This window comes from Caretta caretta, chromosome 3 (genome assembly GCF_965140235.1).
Source record: "Caretta caretta isolate rCarCar2 chromosome 3, rCarCar1.hap1, whole genome shotgun sequence".
Classification (NCBI taxonomy): Eukaryota; Metazoa; Chordata; order Testudines; family Cheloniidae; genus Caretta; species Caretta caretta.
Window position 1 is genome coordinate 168981905 of NC_134208.1, and position 18990 is coordinate 169000894.

General features: G+C 42.0%; 1 protein-coding gene across 4 annotated transcripts in view; it reads left to right on the plus strand.

Annotated features, from left to right (window-relative positions):
* The window catches only part of KCNH1 (potassium voltage-gated channel subfamily H member 1), a 314873-nt gene that overhangs the window by 24616 nt on the left and 271267 nt on the right, over positions 1–18990 (plus strand). For all 4 annotated transcript variants that reach the window (XR_012667760.1, XR_007355670.2, XM_048843090.2 and 1 more), the window contains one exon: positions 6739–6867. Coding sequence is in view for 2 of the 4 variants with exons in the window: in XM_048843090.2 (XP_048699047.1) it covers positions 6739–6867 (129 nt within the window). In the remaining 2 variants the exon portion in view is untranslated. The remainder of the gene's footprint in view (positions 1–6738; positions 6868–18990) is intronic.

Below are 18990 nucleotides of genomic sequence, written 5' to 3' on the forward strand. Positions count from 1 at the left end.
AGGTACAGGGAGAATAGAATCTCAAATCCTGGACACAGAGCAGGAAGTTACACAGGCTTTTATACATCCTTTCTTCAGCATACTTATCCAATAGCAAGCTGCCCTAAGTATCCTTGGGGGGCCAAGGACACTTGGGCCTAGTGCGAGGGGGCTTCCTCGACACTCATGGTCTTCCGTCCCCTCGAGTTACCTAGTGGCCATGCCCAGTGTCCCCAACAGCAACTTTACCTGGATAATGTGTTTGCAAGAATGAGCTACCATCAAACAATTTCTCTAATGTAGTCACTGTGGAGCCACTTTCCGATAACTTCCCTCGTTTCTTTTATCTGAAGCAAAAGCAAGGGAAATCTTGAGATTTACCCGTCTTCCAGTCCCCTACAGCACACCGGAACTTCATGGAACATAAATCATATCAAATTGCTGTAGTACTCAGAGCTGGCAATAGGCGTAAGCAGACTAAACAATTGCTTAGGGCACTGAGCAGCTCAAGGGGGGACCTCCCTATTCATTATTAATATGGGTTGTGTGTGGGGCAACCCCCCGCAAAATATCCCTGCGCAGGGCCCCCACTGGACTAGCAGTGGCAGTAGTGGAGCATGTTCCAAACCAAGTTCTGTTCTTTAGTTACCCTTCAGGATTCTAGCACGCTCGAGTAACCTCTGTGCCCAGAGACTTCACCTTTAGGGAGCTGAAATTTGTTTTTCTTTATCTTACCATGTAAAGATCTGACCTATTGACCCATTATTTACTAGTGTAAAGTGGCACCTAGTGCAGAAAATGTGAAGGCAGTGCTTTTAAAGCACTGGAAATGGCACCATAAAGTCTATCAATATAACCACACTGTGCTGAGTGCTGTTAGACACTAAGCTGGTTGGTTCTCATTCACTGCACACGGCTTGTTCAGAGGTAAAATCTATGGTAAGGCTTGAGCATGTACCTTACATAGTCAAATGTCAGATACTCCTCTCTATTCATACTTAAAACTTGTTTTGAAAATGTCATTTGCCTAGCCCCCTAACTGATCTCACGCGGTTAAATTGTTTGTGTGTTTTAATTAAGGTTGGGCAAAATTCACGGCCTCTGCCAGGTTGAGAAACAATGTAAAAATGATAGGGCATTAGTGAAATATTGAGGGGGAGAATGTAAAGGTCCGCTGTACTTCTTAAGTAACTGAAATTCAGCTGTCTGCTTCACTGCACACTGTAATTGATGAAGATATTGCATGTGGCTCTAGTTTTTCGAGCACCATAGTGTTTGGACGTAAAAGCTACCAAAGTAATACCTTCTTGTCTGAGTGTGTGACTGGAACTTTGTCTGAAAGTTGTATTTGTGAGTGCTGTTTTTCTCCAAAGTTACCAATTCAGTAACACCATCTTTGCCATCAAACATGATTTCCATCGTGTTTACACATCAGTCTTGTTTTACTCTGTCAAAAGATAAATATTGCCTAGAATGATTTCTTTTTAAGATTAGGCTTTTTACAGCTAACACAGTATTTTACACCTACTTTGTACTATTCTCTGAAGGAGGTCAGACTTTCTTATTGAAACATAAATTAATCCTCATGGTGCCCAGGGAGGTAGATACTTAGGCCTGGTCTACACTACTGCGTTAGGTCGATGGAAGCCACCTTAAGTCGACCTGTTAATATATGTGTCTACACTACCAGGTCCTTTAAGCTGACCTAAGTCACCTTTAGTGTCTCCTACTGTCAAATGAGCACAACCAGGCAGAGAAAGTAAGTGATGTGGCTACAGCACTGTAAACAGTGTGAGAAGCAACAATAGAACTTGGGAGCTTCTGCCTCACTTCTGCAGAACATTAGCATCAGGGGATCCAATCAAGATCAGGCCTTGTTGTGCTAAACACTGTACCTAGCCAGAGTAAGACAGTCTTGCTCTAAAGCTATTGCAATCCAAATAGACAAGACAGGAAAAAAGGAGAAAGGAAGTGTTGTTTTTCCCATTTTTACATTTGGAGAATGGGGACGCAAAGAGATGAAGTGACTTGTCCAAGCCAGTGCTGGGAACTGACCTAGCTCTCTCGAGACCTAGATCAGTACCTTATCCACAATACCATCCTGTCTCTTCACATTCCTTTCCCCCACAAAATTGGTTCTATTCCATTAAGCAGGCACTGGATTCCTTCACTGTTGATTCCAATATAACAGAAGTCAACCTGGCTCAGGAGGGTTTACTTCATCGTTTGTGCCCTGGTATTATCATTGATCTTCACCAGGAAGAGCGTTTGCCAAGACTAAAAACAAAACATCAATGAAACTAGTTGCACTGTTAGAGACGCTGCTAAACAGTGTATGCCTCCATACGCAGCCATACGTCAGTGCAGAGCGGTGCGAGAGGAGAATTTCCCCTCAGGTAGCTACAAGAGCTCTGAAAAATCAGGCTGGCAGATGTGCCTCAGCAGGTGTAAATTGTGGACTGGATTTGAAAATAACACTGCATTAAAAGAGGCATTTCTGAGCCACTAGTGACTGTCTGGCTGAGCAGAGACGTCAGCTTTGACACTGATAGAGTGGGGTCTCCCTGTTTAGAGGCTGAAATCCTTGTTTCTGGCCTGATTTATTACTAGTTTACACTCAGAGCTTTCATGTTTAATATTAAAATAAACTGTTGAATGTTTTTAAAAAGTAAAATTCTTCTGATAATTACACCAGGCTGCAGAAAAGAACTCAGTACAGCCACAAGCTCACCCAAACCTTTCCATGTTTCCTACAGCTTAGACCTCAGACCTGCTATCAGTTACCTCTGAGCAGCAAGAGCATTGTGGGTAACCATTTGCAAATGAGCACACCCCACTTTATTATAGAAATTCCTCTACCCGGTACCTGTCTCCTAGCCCCAGAGACATTTAAAATGAGACTGGACAAAGCACTGGGAACTTCTGTGTGTTATCTCCAGCGATGGACTGAATCACTTAAAAGGATTTTTCCATTCAATAATCTTTGCTGTTGCCATTTACATATAGTTCCAGAAATGGAGTAGGGTTTACCCAGACCAGCTCTGTGACCGTGAGCATGTTTTGCCATGGGAAGTCCCAGGCATGTGCCATCCTGCCCTAGTGGTGCTCCAAAGGATACCTGAATAATGGCAGTTACTAAAAGCACCTCCTTTCATTTCTGGCCAGCAAGAAGATTTGGTTGTTCCCTGCTGTTGCTGGCCTAGATACAGAGAGCTAGAAACTCTACCTGGCTCACAATAAAACGTTCAGTAAGAAACTGTAGCTGGCGCATAATGTGGTGTGCTAGGTCACAAGGAGGAAATAGCTGATCAAAGCATGTTACGTAGGAATGCTACAGACTGCGTTTGCTTCCTGTTCGCTGCCAAATCCAATTCAAGGTTATGGTACTGATCTATAAAGCCCTTAGAAAGAGCTCACACTGTCTCAGAGATTCTTCTTCTGAGACCAGCCCCAGCAGTTACTTTCATGTGGCATGTTATTATTGAAAGAACACACATATGAAACTGCGAGAGCCATAGTGAGAACCTTCTCGATAGAAACCCATGGGCTGGTACAGCCTCCCAAGCAGGAAAATTCACTTGCCTCATTCAGCTTATGTTGTAAAAATCACCTTTTCAATAATTTGTCCCTCTGTAGAACCAAAGCACTAGAAAAAAGCAACATGTACTAGAGAAGAAGCCAATGTTTAAACCAGAGCAGGAGGGTAAATTGCCTGTCTTTTCTGGAGAGAACCCACTGTTTTCTCTAGCTTTTATACAATATCTAAATGCCAAGGTGTTTTAGAAATGACAGGTGGAGGTGAAACGGGGTATACGACACCACCTAAATACTATGAAGGTTTAAAAGTAAGCCTAGCACCATGGCAATAGGTTGCAGTGCAACAAGGCAATTTGGGGTGCTTCTGGATGAAAGAAAACATTTGTGCAAAAAGCTAGTAACCGCTGGCTATCAGGGGAGATTGGCTCCCTTCCAGCTGCACAGTAGACATGCCCTAAGTATGCAAAGGAGTAGGAGAAGCTGGAACACAAGTGAGTGGGTATGCACATGGGGTGTGATGGAACAAATGAAGGTGCGTGGTGGAGAGTTGGATGTGCATTTGGTCATACTGGGGATAATGCATGCATGAAGGTAGGAGGAAGGCCAGATGGGAAAGGATGAAGGAATACACGTGCATGGTAAACTGGGTGGGAGTTAGGGCTGTGGCTAAGAAAGGATCAAAGTATAGAAAGGTGAGTGCAAAGGGAAAAAATGTTACAAAAAGATACTGGCTTCTCTGTAGATGAGACTCTTTAGGTTAATTAATAACTTGCTAATGATTTTTACTGGGGCATTTATTCTGTTGTCACTATTTTGTAACTGCTTCAGGTTTTATTTATTTGTTTAAGGCTTGCTCAGGCACTTTAGTGCCTTTCTTCATATAAAGCCCTTAAATTTCTGTAGCTCCAACACTTCTCCCCAGACAGCCTTCAGTAACTCAAAGTCCATCTGTTGGCTTACCATGCTTTTTGAATCAGAGACTCCATCATTCAGTTACCCTGAAGTTCACAGGGCTTGCAGCACATATGGTCTGGAAGCTTGTTCGATGTCTGATGCTGCCTGCAATATCCAGGCACAGCAGGATGTGTTAAGGATTTGAGTTTCATTCACGGAAACTGTCTGTGGGCCTCTGAGCTTTATCTTCAGTGGCCCAGGAAGACTGCTAAATGCAGAGGCTGGGGGAAGGCTGGGTGATGCATCAAGAGCACCATGCTTCATACCCATTAGCACAGTGGGAAAATTGCCTGTTGCTTATTTCAATAAACAATTTGTGAACTTCCTGAGGGCCTTGTGCTCCTCTGGGAGCCGTGAGTAGCCACAGTCATTACTAACATCTGACTGAATTATGAACTATCATGTAAATACAGTCTGTACTCTGAAATAAAACCTGGATAGTTCAGCTGATAGATAAAGCGATATGCCTCTCTCATCTTCAGGTTGCTGGAACCAAATGAACCTAGGTAGGGGTCATATGGTGGAGAAGAGGTGGTTCTCTTCCAGGCTCCACCCAAAAAATAAGCTCCACCCATGTGAGGTGTAAAAATGAGATGCTACTTGCTGTAGGTAGTGCAGATGGTCAAAATATAATTGTGCAACTCTTTGAGCTCCATTGGGCTTCTAAAACTTGGCTACCCTCTGTGAGCTTAAATATACCCATGGGCTGTGCTAGGCCCCTAGGGCTGAGGAAATAACTAGTGGTATCTCCCAAGCATCACTCACTGTGACACCAAGTGACACCAACATGGGACCTCTCTCTCAGTGAATTATGTAGATCTGTGAATCTGCCCTTTGATTTCTTACATGCACAGTGAAGTAAGTGTTGACTTCTAAATCACCATCTTTAGGTAGCTTGGTTAACTCCTCACTGATATGAATGGGACAGCTCACACCTCTTAGAGCTAACATTCCAGACTCTCTGCAGCATCACTTGGACAGCTCTGCATGGGTTACGCTTGGTTCACCCTCTTGAGGTTTCTGTCACAACCATAACCATTGGAGACGTACGTTTTCTTTTTAGAAGAAAGCTGAGATTCTGGGGGGAAAGACTAGCTTCACGGAGGAGCTGGTATGGTATATGGGCACATATTGGCTCTGTTTGAGCCCTTCAGCCTGCTAATACCCAAAAGTCTCGAACATCTGACAGCTGTGGTTTGTGTGAAACGAGTCTGTTGAGGTCAGTACTGGTGCTAGTGGACAGGGACCCCATTACTATAATTGACATTATTTTGGCAGCCTCAGCAGAAACACCAGGGATTAAATGGACCTGAAGATTGAATTACCCTCTCCCCTATAGAGATGGTCTGTTTGTCTGTCATAGTTGAAGTACTCTGGCAGAGCAGCTGGTATGGCTGCTGTCTGTGTGATATCTTTACTGTGATAAGCAGAGGACTCCAATCTTCAGAGCTGTCATTAGCACTTAATCCATTTAGGTAATTACCAAAGCACAGCTATATTGAAGTGTCACTTTTAGTCACAATATGTGTGCCCAATCCTGATCACTTGCATTCTGATGTAACTCCATTGATTTCACTGGAGTTATTCCTGCTTTATATTGGGGTAAGTGAGAGCATCATCAGAATGAGCAGACGTTGAGATGGCCTGAGTGGCCAGCAGAATGTTTCCTTTGCACAGAGGAATCTTTCGGTAACACAGAGCTAGCATAGCCAGTCCAGTGCCATCTTCCTCACAGCTCCTGGCATTGGGGGCATGGCTGGACCAAGACTGTACTTTGGTCCTCCCTGACTGCCAGAATGGCCCCGGGGGACTCTTGCAGGTAGGCGTAACTTAGAGCCAAACTGACCTCCAGCCATCCCAATGCTGGGGTGTATGATATCAAGGTGGTATATAACTTTTGCCCCTTACTCAGGTCCTCTGCTCCGAGAACAGCTCAACTGGTCTCAGGGATTGGGCCTTTGCACCTGGGATGTTTTCATCTGTAGATCTCAAAGCACTTTATAAATGTGGATAAAAATTATTTTAACCATTTTGCATATAGGAAACTCCAGGCACAAAGAGGGGTAAGTGACTTGTCCAAGATCACACAACAAATCAGAGGTAGAGTTGAGACTACAGCTGCCCTCACAGCTGCTCTGTCATTTTACATTTGGGGTGTTTGCGAAACAGTAATAGTCACAAACGGCTTCTTTTAAAGTCTAAACTTTAAAAATATCACATTCAGTGTTCTGTCTACTATTGATCAACTTTTTTTTTTTTTTTTTGCAGGGACACCTGTCTGGTTCTTTGTGAAAATTGCTCCTATTCGAAATGAACAGGATAAAGTGGTTTTATTTCTTTGCACTTTCAGTGACATAACAGCTTTCAAACAGCCCATTGAGGATGATTCATGTAAAGGTTTGTCTTTCTTGTCATATAATTGTGCATTGTGCTGCTTCTCTTGGTGCATGTTGACTGTGAAATAACTGAAGGCCTCTAATACCCACACTAAGAATTGGACTTTAAAACAAGTGGCAACCATGCAGTGTCAAGCACAGCCCCATGTGGAATGACTGCAAGCTTTAGAACGATCTAAGCAGGATTGACTCTGGTATGTGCTTGGATGGGTGACCACTAAGGAAAAATCCAAGTACTGTTAGAAATTGGGACTGGGGATCCAGTGGGTGGTGCTTTTCCTTTTAATTCAGTTCTGACTAATGCCTCAGCATGGTATTATGTGGGCACAGAGTTGTTACAAGTGCCAGCTTTTGGATGAACTGTAAAACTAAGATCTCGACCACTTATCATTATTATAACTAGTGAAGGGTGCCGAGTCCCTTCTCTGAGGCACTGAGCCAACACAAATCCTTTGTCCTCAGTGAGAACGGGGGCTGTTCAGCTTCTTTCAGATCTGTTGGCACTCTGTGCAACAGCAGAGGCATTAACCCTATTGATGGAATCTAGCCCAGATTTGGGTAATTTCATTCCACCTGCCTAAATGAGGGCCTGATCCGGTTTCCATGAAACTCAATGAAAAGACTCCCAGTGACCTCAGTGGGAGCTGGTTCAGGCCTAAACTGTTAGATAGAGTTGCTGCATGCTGTTAATCCATTGCTGAGTTTTACCCCAGAAGCTGTGGCCCTTCAGCAAGGCTCTGATCCTGCACATTTATGGGTAGATTCCTGTGTCCGTGCAGAGCCATATATGAGCTTGAAGGAGAATAGTTTATAATGGGAGATGAATCCTCGGAGGCGAGAGGTACATAATGCAAGTTCTCTTGTTGATCGCATTTCTTTTTAGTGTTCAATAATATCTGTAGTATAAAACTTAACAGGAAGTTGAATTTATTTACATTTTATTTTAAAAATATAGTGTTTCTCAAAGTGGAAACACCTGTCACCATCGCTAATGAAGAACAATCTTTAAAAATAGACTCTCTGCCAACCTGTATTGAATGATTTTCTTTTTATTGCTATGTGTTTTTGGTTTTTTTTGTTGCTCTAATCAAATTAGAAAGTGGGTTTTGTAGTCAGAAAGGTCTGTCCCATGGAAAATAGCTTTCTGCCAGGCACCTCGTGGTCTTCACTTCACTCTGACAAGAACTGACTGCAGAGATAAATCAGTATTAGGTAGTAAAGCTAGCTCTAGATTATTCACTGGGAATGAAGTGCATTTAACCAGGCAATGAAGCGAGTTTCTTTCAGGAGTGATACTAGCCTGTAGTTCTCCTGCACTTCTGCTGAAACCAACGTTCTGCTGAAGAGCCTAATGTGCTAGTAAGCTATGGACTCGGGAGCAAAGATTTGTTTTCTCTCTGAAGATGACACATTTGATTTTGTAAGTAGGAGAAAGAAAACTCTAATCAAACATTTGAAGAAGTTGCACCTGTTGGATTCCCAGATTGTACTATACTTACGGTGGTGGTGATGATGCTTAGCAGTTTCATGTCCAAAGCAATGTACAGAGATTAAACTAATTATCCACACAGCATCCAAGTTAGGTGGGTGTTATGTTCATTTTACAAATGGGGAAACGGAGGCAGACAGCTAAGTGCCAGATTTTTGAAATTTGGGTGCCTAAAACCAGGCATGGAAGTAAAGGTGGCCTGATTTTCAGAGGGGCTAAACACCCACAACTTCCCCAGAAATCCTCCTCAGACTTGGATGGAGTGACTTGCCCAAGGCCACAGAGTGAGCCTGTGACACAGCTGGGATTAAAATTTGAGAGCTGCTGACTCTCAACCCTACGCTCATTCTCCAGACTGTGCTGTTTCTTCACATAACAAAAGTTACATGATGTTATTTGTAAGTCTTCCAAATATTAGTCCCAAGTTTACTGAAGTCAATGAAGTTCTACCAGTTTTGTGTTGGTGTGAGTGGAAAACCCATTATTTCTCCACATGCAAGTCAGAAGATGTGATACCATGGTAATAAAGTTGGAGATACTCTCATAAACCTTAATTTATTTCCAAGTCTTTTTACTCCCTGCTACTGCTTCTTCCTAGAGGATAGCTCCACACTGTCCCTACACACAATATATTTGCAATGATTTGATTAATTAAAAGCCCAACGCCATACAGAAATGCATGTTGTCAGACACTTAGAGACTTTTATACACATATTTATTAGTAGAGCTTATTGAGCCTTCATATCTTGCATGAAAAAGTTGCATGTCTGGTGGGTGACTCACAGGGTTGTGGAGGGGAATGAGAATATTTTTGGAAGTTGTGAGAGGTAGAAAAACTGGTTATGATTTCAGAAGAATCTTCAAGGAATAAACATCAGGGGTCTGAATTTTGAAGAGGACACATTCTTTGGGCCACATACAAACTTGTATTGACATTTACTGTAGCGCTGATCACAACATATTTTAAATGAAAAATGGCTTTTTGACCAAAAAGAGAACTTTTGCAGAAAATTTTCATTTGAGTAGAAATGTTCCTGATTTTCTACAAAAAAAACAGGAAACCCCAAAGTGAAAGTTTTTATTGAAAATGACTTTTGGATCTCAGCTTTTTGTTAAAAGAAAAGGAGTACTTGTGGCACCTTAGAGACTAACCAATTTATTTGAGCATGAGCTTTCGTGAGCTACAGCTCACTTCATCGGATGCTTTTTGTTGTTTGTTTGTTGCTGGAAAAAATGAAAACTCCTTGTGGGAAATAATTTTTCAGAATTTCCTATGAAAAGCCTCTAGTTTAGTATGATTGTGCATGCACCCTCAGTTATTTCCAGTGAAAATCTCCAGTTAAACGCCTAATAGTCCCTTTACATGTGCAAAGACCTCATTTCCATGTGCAGTTATGTGTCGGTTCATATGCAGTGGATGTAGCCCTAGGAGCCTGATCATTTGAAATCAGGCCCTGTAGCTCTGCTTATGGAAGCATTGTTATCTTATGCAAAGAGTAGCTGTCTATTTATCTCTGCCCATTTAAAGAGCAGGTTATGGCTTGGCCTGAGCACACTTAGCTATGAATGTCTTAATAGCCCACTATTGAATGTTTAATTTCAAGCACTTTTTTTTTTGAGCTGTTAGCGTGCTTGTGACTTATGGAAGGGGGTGTGTGTGTCTTGCACTAATGACTGGAGATTGACATGTGTGCAAAAGTGAACAGGCAGCTGTTATCTGAGATGAGTAGAGGAAGGCAGAGATGCAAATGGTGCTGAGACCACCCATTCATTTTAATAAACACCCTAATAATCAGACATTAAAAAGCCTGACATTTGAAAAATGGAAGTCTTATACTAGGTATGCTTCTAATGATAGGGTCTTTTGTTTTCTGGTTCAAAGAACTCGTTCACTTTTAATACTGCATAATGTATGACTGCCGTGGAGATTTAAGTAAATTTGCTTTTAAACATAGCTGCTTTAAAAATAGCACACACCAAATATAGCTACTTGAAAAATACTATATGTCAGTGGTGTTTGAAGATATAAATACATTTTTCTACCTCCCCACACACGTTCCTCTTAAAATTTGAGGGGGGGGGTATTTAGCCTGTGTGCAATTCCATTCAAGTTGATTGAGTTACATTATGGCTGAATATGGCACTTGATATTTTATGTGGGCCTCACAGCAGGCCCTCTAGAATGTCTGAAACTAGTCTGTTCTTTTTGCCCTTTTGGTTTATGATCACATGAGGTTTGGAGCACTCTGAGAAGGAGATATTCAAAATGATCTCTACATTTGAATGCACAGTTTTAGGGGCATGGTAATTTGTGCATGCAAATAGGATTTGTATGTACAGAGAAGTGATGAGAACATAAAGATTCTTGTTTATGCTTCTTAGGTCCATTAGGACAAATAATGTTTTAGAACTCTCCAGAAATTTAGATGGGAATGGGATTGAACAGAGTCACTGATGATTGGAGAGAGGTGAAGTCAGCTGTAATTGGATTTTGAAGAGAAGGGAATAGATGGAAATGAGAACTGTTCAGGAGCGTGGTTTGCTTGAGTCCAGACAATTCTGAATGAAGATGACATGGTAATCTGATAATACAAATCTGGTTACATCATCTTACTTTTCTTCACAATGTTAAATTTATGAGGCAGTGGCTTTTAATTCTAACTCTAGTAACTCAAAGTTGCTGATCAATGCTCCAGCTTGGCTAGTGTTTAGTAATTACTATAGTATTCAACATATGAAAGGATGTGATTCATCTTGAGTAAGCTGAAGGAAGTGGTAGGAAACAACTGAATGAATTGAAATAATGAAAACTGATAATTCTTCTATAATAAAATGTAAACATTGTCATGTTTTCGAAGCAAGTTACAAAGGGACCAGGTTCCTCTCAAAGTTCAGAAAATTGGCTTCTTCCAATTTGTTTGAAAATGAAATGTGCCATTGAATGAAACTTCATCTCTTAAAGTGGAAGAGGAAAACATTGAGTTTGATGATCCTGCAAATAGATCTTTTCGATGCTGTTGTTCTCATTGAAACCTAGCTGCAGTAATAATGTAAGTCCCTGTTCCAGGCATTCTAGCAGCTCTTTCGTATTAAGCAATCTCTCTTTTCTCTTCTCTTCAACATCAAAAAGCAGCAAAACTCCTTGGTAATGATGGTGTAAAGACAAATGAAAGGAAAAACTTGATATTAATAAGAGAGCTTGAAACATTCTTTTATGCCAAGATCTTCACCTTCAGTGTAGCCCAAATCAAACTATCTAAAGAAATGATTGAAGTGTGTTTCGTCCTGTATCAGTTTCTTCAGACCAAATGAAACTCATTGGTCCACTACCCGATGCTGCAAATGAAGAAACAGGAGGAAAACAAAAGGAAAAGCTTAAAGAAATAACATTGTCACTAATGTAGGACGGTTGGTTGAACCTGAGAACCTACTCAACAGTGGCTATAAGTGTCCATTCAGGAAAAATGCGTTCCTACTCATTGCTATTGATTCTGTATCTGAAAACGAAACCACAGAATATCCTGTTCTAGCTGCTGAAAAAAAAAACATGCAAGATTGCAGGGTAAATTGTCTTTGCCATTTGCTCAGAGAACAAAAATTAAAATGGAAAAAGATGAGAAGACTTCTTGGGTGCACTCTTCCTCCATTTCTGAGATGTGGGTGTGGAACACACTATTTCAACTTTTTTGAGAAAGAAGTCAGACCTAACACAGATCTGAAGCATACTAGAAGTTCCAAAAGTACTCTGCAACCACCATTTGCATCGTGGTTGGCTGTTTGAAAAAGGAAGACTAAAAAAATTGTTTGTATTACAGTAGTGCCCATAGGCCCTCGCTGAGACTTGGGACCCTGTTGGGCGGAACACTGTGCACAGTGTAAGAGGCAATCCCTTCCCCAAAGAGCTTACAGTCTAGATTCACAAGAGTAACAAATGGTGGGAGGGGAAACAGAAGCACAGAGAGGTGAAATGACTTACCCAAGGTCACACAGTAGGTCAGTGGCAAAGCTAGTAATAAAATTCACATCTCCTGACCCCCAATCTAGTGCTGTGTCTACTAGACCACACTGCCTCCATAAGGATAGATGCCCACCTTCTCAAGGACACTTGGGAATTCTCAAGAAGACTGTTTGTATCTTTGTACCTAAATACTACAGTGTATTGAAATTTGCACTGAGCACAAGGAGGACTCTGTTAAAAACATAACATGCATTTTATATAACAGGGACTCTTAGAGTCACTAAGCTTATGGAGCTCCATCCTGGGGGACCTCTGGTTTCCAAAAGTGATACAGACCCTTATTCTTCCCTCTTGAGGACCTTGCTTGTAGCAGTCTGCATGGAACTTGGAGGAAAGAGCACAGGCTACAGGAGGGATGGTGGCGGTGACACCATGAAGACAGTCTGTGTGCACATGGCTGGAATGGTAGCTGCAGTTACAGCATCTCTGTAAATAGTTCTCTTAATTAAGATCCTGGTTAGTTTTAGAAACATGGAGTCCTCTCCTATTATTACCCAGCATGTGGTACGTGAAATGTCAATGACCCACCTTAGGACCAGTGAGGCCTGGGTTCTTTTGCAGTCAGTGCGTTCACCTAATGGCCCAATTCATAAATTAACAGACAACGGCTATGACCTCTGGGACATTACAATGTATAATTACAGGAAATCCAGGACCATCAGACATATTAGTCACAGAATGTATAGCAGTATATTAACAGAATGGAAAGGGAACAGGTCAGAGAATCCAGGATATCAAATAATTGAGTAACCAGCCAATCCCCCAGCAATGAACATGCAATGTCCATGAACTACGTAAGAATATCAAAATGCCTCAAAAGTCTCCCACAGGCCGCAGCTTGTTGTTGGAGCTCAGTGAAAAGGGCTGACACGCTTTCCTGGTAACCTGATAGTTCTCCCCTTCCAAGGGAAGGGCCCCAATGCAGAGGCAGCTTACCAGGCACAGCTGGAAGTCAGTCCTCACAAGCAAAGCAGAGTCTTGGGGCTCAGTCTCTCCTTTGTGGAGTTGGGGGTCAGTCCTAAGTCCTCTGGCCAGGTAAGACAAAATGGAGTCTCCCCTGCTGCTGCATGGTGAAACTTCTGGGCTGCATTCCCTGTGGCTGCTGTAACCTGACTCTCTGTTTCCAGGTGTCTTCTACAAAACCACCCCTGCCCAGGCTCAGTTCACATGTGAAGGCTCAGAGATGCTTTTTGGGGCCTGAAGTTGGTGACCCAGGCATGGCAATTGGGCTCTGGCCAGGTAACTCCTCCTCTCAAACATGAGGTCTGTCCAGGTTCAACTCATATGCTGGGGCAGCTCTGGCCATGAACAGGCTTTCTGGTGCCTGCGGTCAGTTGCCAGGCTTGTCTGGAGCTCCTGGTCTGGCCCCCACAGAGTGTTTGTGCCTCTCAAACAGGTGAGATCAGCAATCTGTTTACACAGTTTCCATGCTACAACTGGGAGAGCGCCGCCCAGCCTGGTCAGAGAGACTTGTGCTAGTGGGGCTTGCATTAATATGCCTGGATGTTGCGGCACCAGCAGTGTCTCAGTGTAGCCACCCAAGTTTAGACCCAGGGGGCAGGGTGGACTCATGCTTGGGTAGCTAGCTTGAGCCTACACTGGTACCACAACGTTTGTGCAACTAATTTTAGCATGTTAGTGGAAGGCCCGCTAACGTGAGTCTGTTTACCTGGGCTGGGGGGTTCGCTCCCATGTGTGTAGACATACCCTTGGGGATTGCTTCTCTCAAGCCTCCAAATGGCTAGCGGGCTTCACTTACAAAAGCACTTGAAGCAGATTTAGGGGGGACTTGACAGGTCACAGGTGGAAGACACTACTCTTGTGGTCTCAGTATAAATCTAACTTGAGCCAGTTAACAACAAAAGAACTAGAACTTCACAAGAACAAAATACAAAATCAACTCAGCAAAGCGGTGGGATGTTTCGTTTTCTTAGCCAACGTGACTGATGCCTAATACAAAGGCCATAGTGGAGCCCAGAACAGGAAGAAGAGGTTGAACCACAGCTGATGGTTTTGTGATCCTGAGTTCTTCCCTTTTCTTCTAGCATTCAAGGCTGAAGGTCTTTGCAAAGGAGGTTGTATCACAGTGGTTGCATCAGAATGATGAAGAATTGTGAAAGTGAAGTCATGGACAGCAGGACAGTTGAATTTAGAATTTTGTCTTTTTAAGACCTCCACTCCTATTAAGGCAGCTCAGTATTAGTAGAGTGAGTTTTAGTACGTTCAGATTGGTTTGGTCAAAAGTTCATCACAGGACAGGTGCTTAACGTATCAACAGAAGAACAAAAACAGGAGAGTGCGAGGCAAGACAAGATGTTAGATTGGATACTATTATTGTTCTATTCCAGAAATGCAAGCTGGCTTCTTGGACACTATTATATGTGCTTTTTGATTGTCTGAAAAATAAATATGCTTATAAGGTGAATTGCATAATGAGTGTCTTGAGTTTCACGTAATACAATTTGAATTTTTTTCTTTTTTCAGAGGAAAAAAGTGGGTGTTTTCAGGTATAGGAAAATCCCTATCACCTTGGGGAAGAAAACAACTCTTTAATTTAGGTGGTCCAGTCTGTTCCCCCTCATCATGGTAGGACTGATGCCATTATACCTTTTTTTGAAATATGTGTCAAATCTAGACTTCAGGAGCTCCAATGCTGTGATTCCACTCTTCCTTTGCATTTTGTTCCACTGCCTAATGGCTCTTAGTTTGAATGTCTTTCTGATATATACTTTCTCTGCTGTAACTTAAGTCCATCACTTCTTGGTCTGTCTTCATTGACTAATGAGAGTAATCAGTCCTTGCCCTAAATGTCTGCGTACCTGCAGGCAGTTTATGTCTTCCTTCAGGTTTCTGTAGTAATATGTTGTAACAAGATCAAGAGGGATTCCTTCCTCTTAGGGTACTGAGAGACAAATGAGCATTCCACTGTAGGTACTGTTGATGCCAGTGTTGTCTCTGATGCAACATATAGACCCACTGTGTATGCTGGAGTTTCCACAATTTTCTTTTTCTTCCATTTAAAAATGAAAGGATGGTGTTTTACACTAATTGCCCAAAACACAGCAGTATTGCTACAGTAAGCATTAGGGTTTAGACCATTACTGTAGAATATTCCCAGCCCTTTTTAAATAAGGGACAGAAATGAAAAAAAGTGAGAGAATCTCTCAGCTTCATAATTGCTAATGTTACTTGAAAAGCATAATATAAGTTTTGGCCATTTTGATAGGCTTTGCATCTTCATGGCGTTGCTTAAGTTTCTGTAAAATTTAATGATATTTACTAACCCTTTGTTCTACGGTAAAAATTTCACAAAGCTCAGCTCTGCTTAAGGCATACTCACATACTTATGCACTCTTCAGGCACAGGGCCTGATTCTTCTTCCAACTGTAAATCAGCGGAAATTCCATTGGAATCAACAGTTACAATGATGTAAATCTGGAATAAGCAAGAGGAGAATTGGGCCTGCAGTCTCATTATAGGCAATACAACCAGCTCTGCTTGTATAGTTAAGATTGCATGACACTTCTCTTTACATGATCCTGTTTACAGTTGCTTGTAACTTTGCCCAACTTTAACTGTTTGACTGAAATTTTCCTCACCAGGTGTCTGCCAGAGGCTGAATTTATTTGTAAAGTTTCCTCAACAATGGTTGAGCCATATCAGAGAAAGAGATTAGGTTAAAATGTCTTAGCTTGTCCATGGTAAAAAAAATTGCTCTAATTGTTTCTTTGAGACATTCTAATGCTTTCATGCTTTGGAGCAAAGACTTGAAATTGCCCTGGGCCAGGAATGTGCCTTTTGCCATCCCTGTGAAAACAGAGCATATTTGGCCAAGTTATAAACCTTTGAAAAACCTTTGTTTGCATATGCTCAGTAGAGACTTGTTAAAGCTTGTCCACTAAATTCTCTCAGGATTCTATCTGTACTCAGCATGCTCCAGCCCAGGTCTGCAGGGCTGAGCAGGCTTTTCCCTGAAATTGGTGCTGTCGGCCATCCTGGTCATGGAAACCAGAATTAAGAACAGGGAGAGTCTCTCTGTGCTCTCAGTGCCCCCCTGCTGGTGACCACGCAGTATGGAGGAGGAAGTGACCTGTCTCAAATGCAGAACAGACAAGAACCTGACTGGTGGGTGCAGGGGATGTAGATCGAGACAAGGAACCTGGGATGGGAAACCTGGGACGGAGAGTTAACAGGAGGGGTTTAGAGAAGAGCCACAAGAATGATCAAACTTGTAGTGATAGACTCAAAGAAAGCAATTTATTTAGCTTAACAAAGAGAAGGTTAAGGAGTAACTGTATTAATTTATAAGTACCTACCTGGAGAACAAATATTTAATAATGGCCTCTTCAGTCTAGCAGAGAAAGGTATTCCACAATCTAATGACTGGAAGCTGAAGCTGGACAAATTCAGACCGGTAAAAGGTGTACATTTTTAACAGTGAGGTGCAATTTACCAAGAATCAAGGTGGATTCTCCATCACAGACATTTTTATAATCAAGATTGGATGTTTTTAAAAAGCTATGCTGTAAGAATTATTTTGGGTAAAGTCTGGCCTGTGTGATACAGAAGGTCGGCTGAGATGATCACAGTGGTCCCTTCTTGTCTTGGAATCTATGGAACTAGGACTGACATCTGGGAAGGAGAGAGACTGGGACTCTGGGCAAGGAGCCCATAGGTAGACTGGGATGAGGAGCCTGAACTGGGGAGAAGACTGGGACTTAGACAGGGAGGTCAGAGGATTAGAGTAGGACTGGGATAAGAAGGTAGAGGTGGGGAAATGCAATGAGATGCTGCAGTGGGGCAATGAGGAAAAGACAGTACTAGAATAGGTACAGACTGAGGGAGACAGGGGCAGAAAGGTGACCATTAGAATAGACTCCCCTCCTGAACGTGGAATGGGATCCCAGATTTCCAAGTCTCCTCATTCTTTTCTCTCAGCAAACATCTGTAAAACCCACCGGCAATGTGTGTGTCTCATCTGCCTTTAACCCTGGTCCACATAAAGGATGACAACCTACTACTGCTATTGGTAAATCCATTAACTCAAGGGGAAGATACCCATGCAGTGGATCCAAATGTTCCAATTCCTCTGATAACCCATGTGGGTGTCAATATGATTCCACAGTTTGCTTTTTTAAAAACCTAGAACATTACATACACACTCGGGGCAGAGTTTGAATAGTGTGAAATAAATAAGGCCTAGGGCCACACATTGTTCAATGAAGATAAAATAAAATATTGAATAGTTGCTCATTAATTGAGCTCTGTCCATCCTGTGCACTGAATGAGGCAGGGATCCTGGTGGGAAAATTGTATGTGATCATGTAATTAAAGACTGTATCTTAATACATGTGGACAAAGGAGCCAAATTATGTTCATATGGACAGCCTTAATTCTGGCATTTCCTGTCTGTTGAGTGCTTGGCTTTGCAACATTACACACAAAACAATATGTTAAATATCTTAATCTTTATACACAGCATAAAGAAAAGGAGTACTTGTGGCACCTTGGAGACTAACAAATTTATTTGAGCATAAGCTTTTGTGAGCACTCACGAAAGCTTATGCTCAAATAAATTGGTTAGTCTCTAAGGTGCCACAAGTACTCCTTTTCTTTTTGCGGATACAGACTAACACGGCTGCTGCTCTGAAACTTATACACAGCAAAGTACACTTCATTTCAGCACCACGGACAACATTACTTGCTAATAATACTCATATGGTGTACATGCTTTATTCATATCACATACTATAAGTCTGAGACTGTAAACCCATGTGATTCTATTTACTGCCACTTGAACAAATTATCCCCCAGTTTCTCTGGATGCACACCACTCTAAATCCGATGATCTTGATTCTTCACTGACTTACACCACTGTAAATCAGGAGTAACTCCAGTGGAGTCATGCTGGTATCCAAGTTATGTCAAAGGAAGATCTTAGGACCAGACTCTGAGTTGGTATCCATGACCATAGATTTTCTAAAGCTAATGGAGACATACCAACTTACACCATCTCTATTAGCTTCAGAAGATCTATGCTCATTGACACCAGCTGTGGACCTGGCCCTTAGGAGCAATTTCCGCCATGTTCTCATAACACCTACTGGCCTACTTAAAGTTTTGCCTGAATAAGAAATGAGTAAGGGCTTCAGGACTGGGCCCATTAATGTTAATGAGACTTACTCATGGACAGCAAGGGAAGAATATTTCCTTAGAAATGTACTATGTTAAAAAGCTGACAGGAAAATGTATCAGTCTGACTATTGTGAAACATAAACAGATTTGGGGCCAACTGATGTAAATTGATATAGTTGCACTGGAGTCAATAGAGCTGTGCTGATTGACCTCAGCTGAGGATCTGCTTCTGTATTTGGAAAGGTAATCTGTTTCTCTGAAGAGATCTCCTTCTTTCTGGGGCAAACACTATGCTCCTTACTCAGGTGAGATTCGGCCCAATGGATGGAAATGAAAAGTCTAATTACTGCTAAACTCTCCAGGAAATAGGCAGTTGGTTCCAGCCAGCTCTATCAATCAGACCTTCTTAAAAGGAGGGGAGGCTTCAGTGTTGGCTTTGTAAGAGACATTCTTTGCCTCGACAACTGTTTCTTTGTCTGATT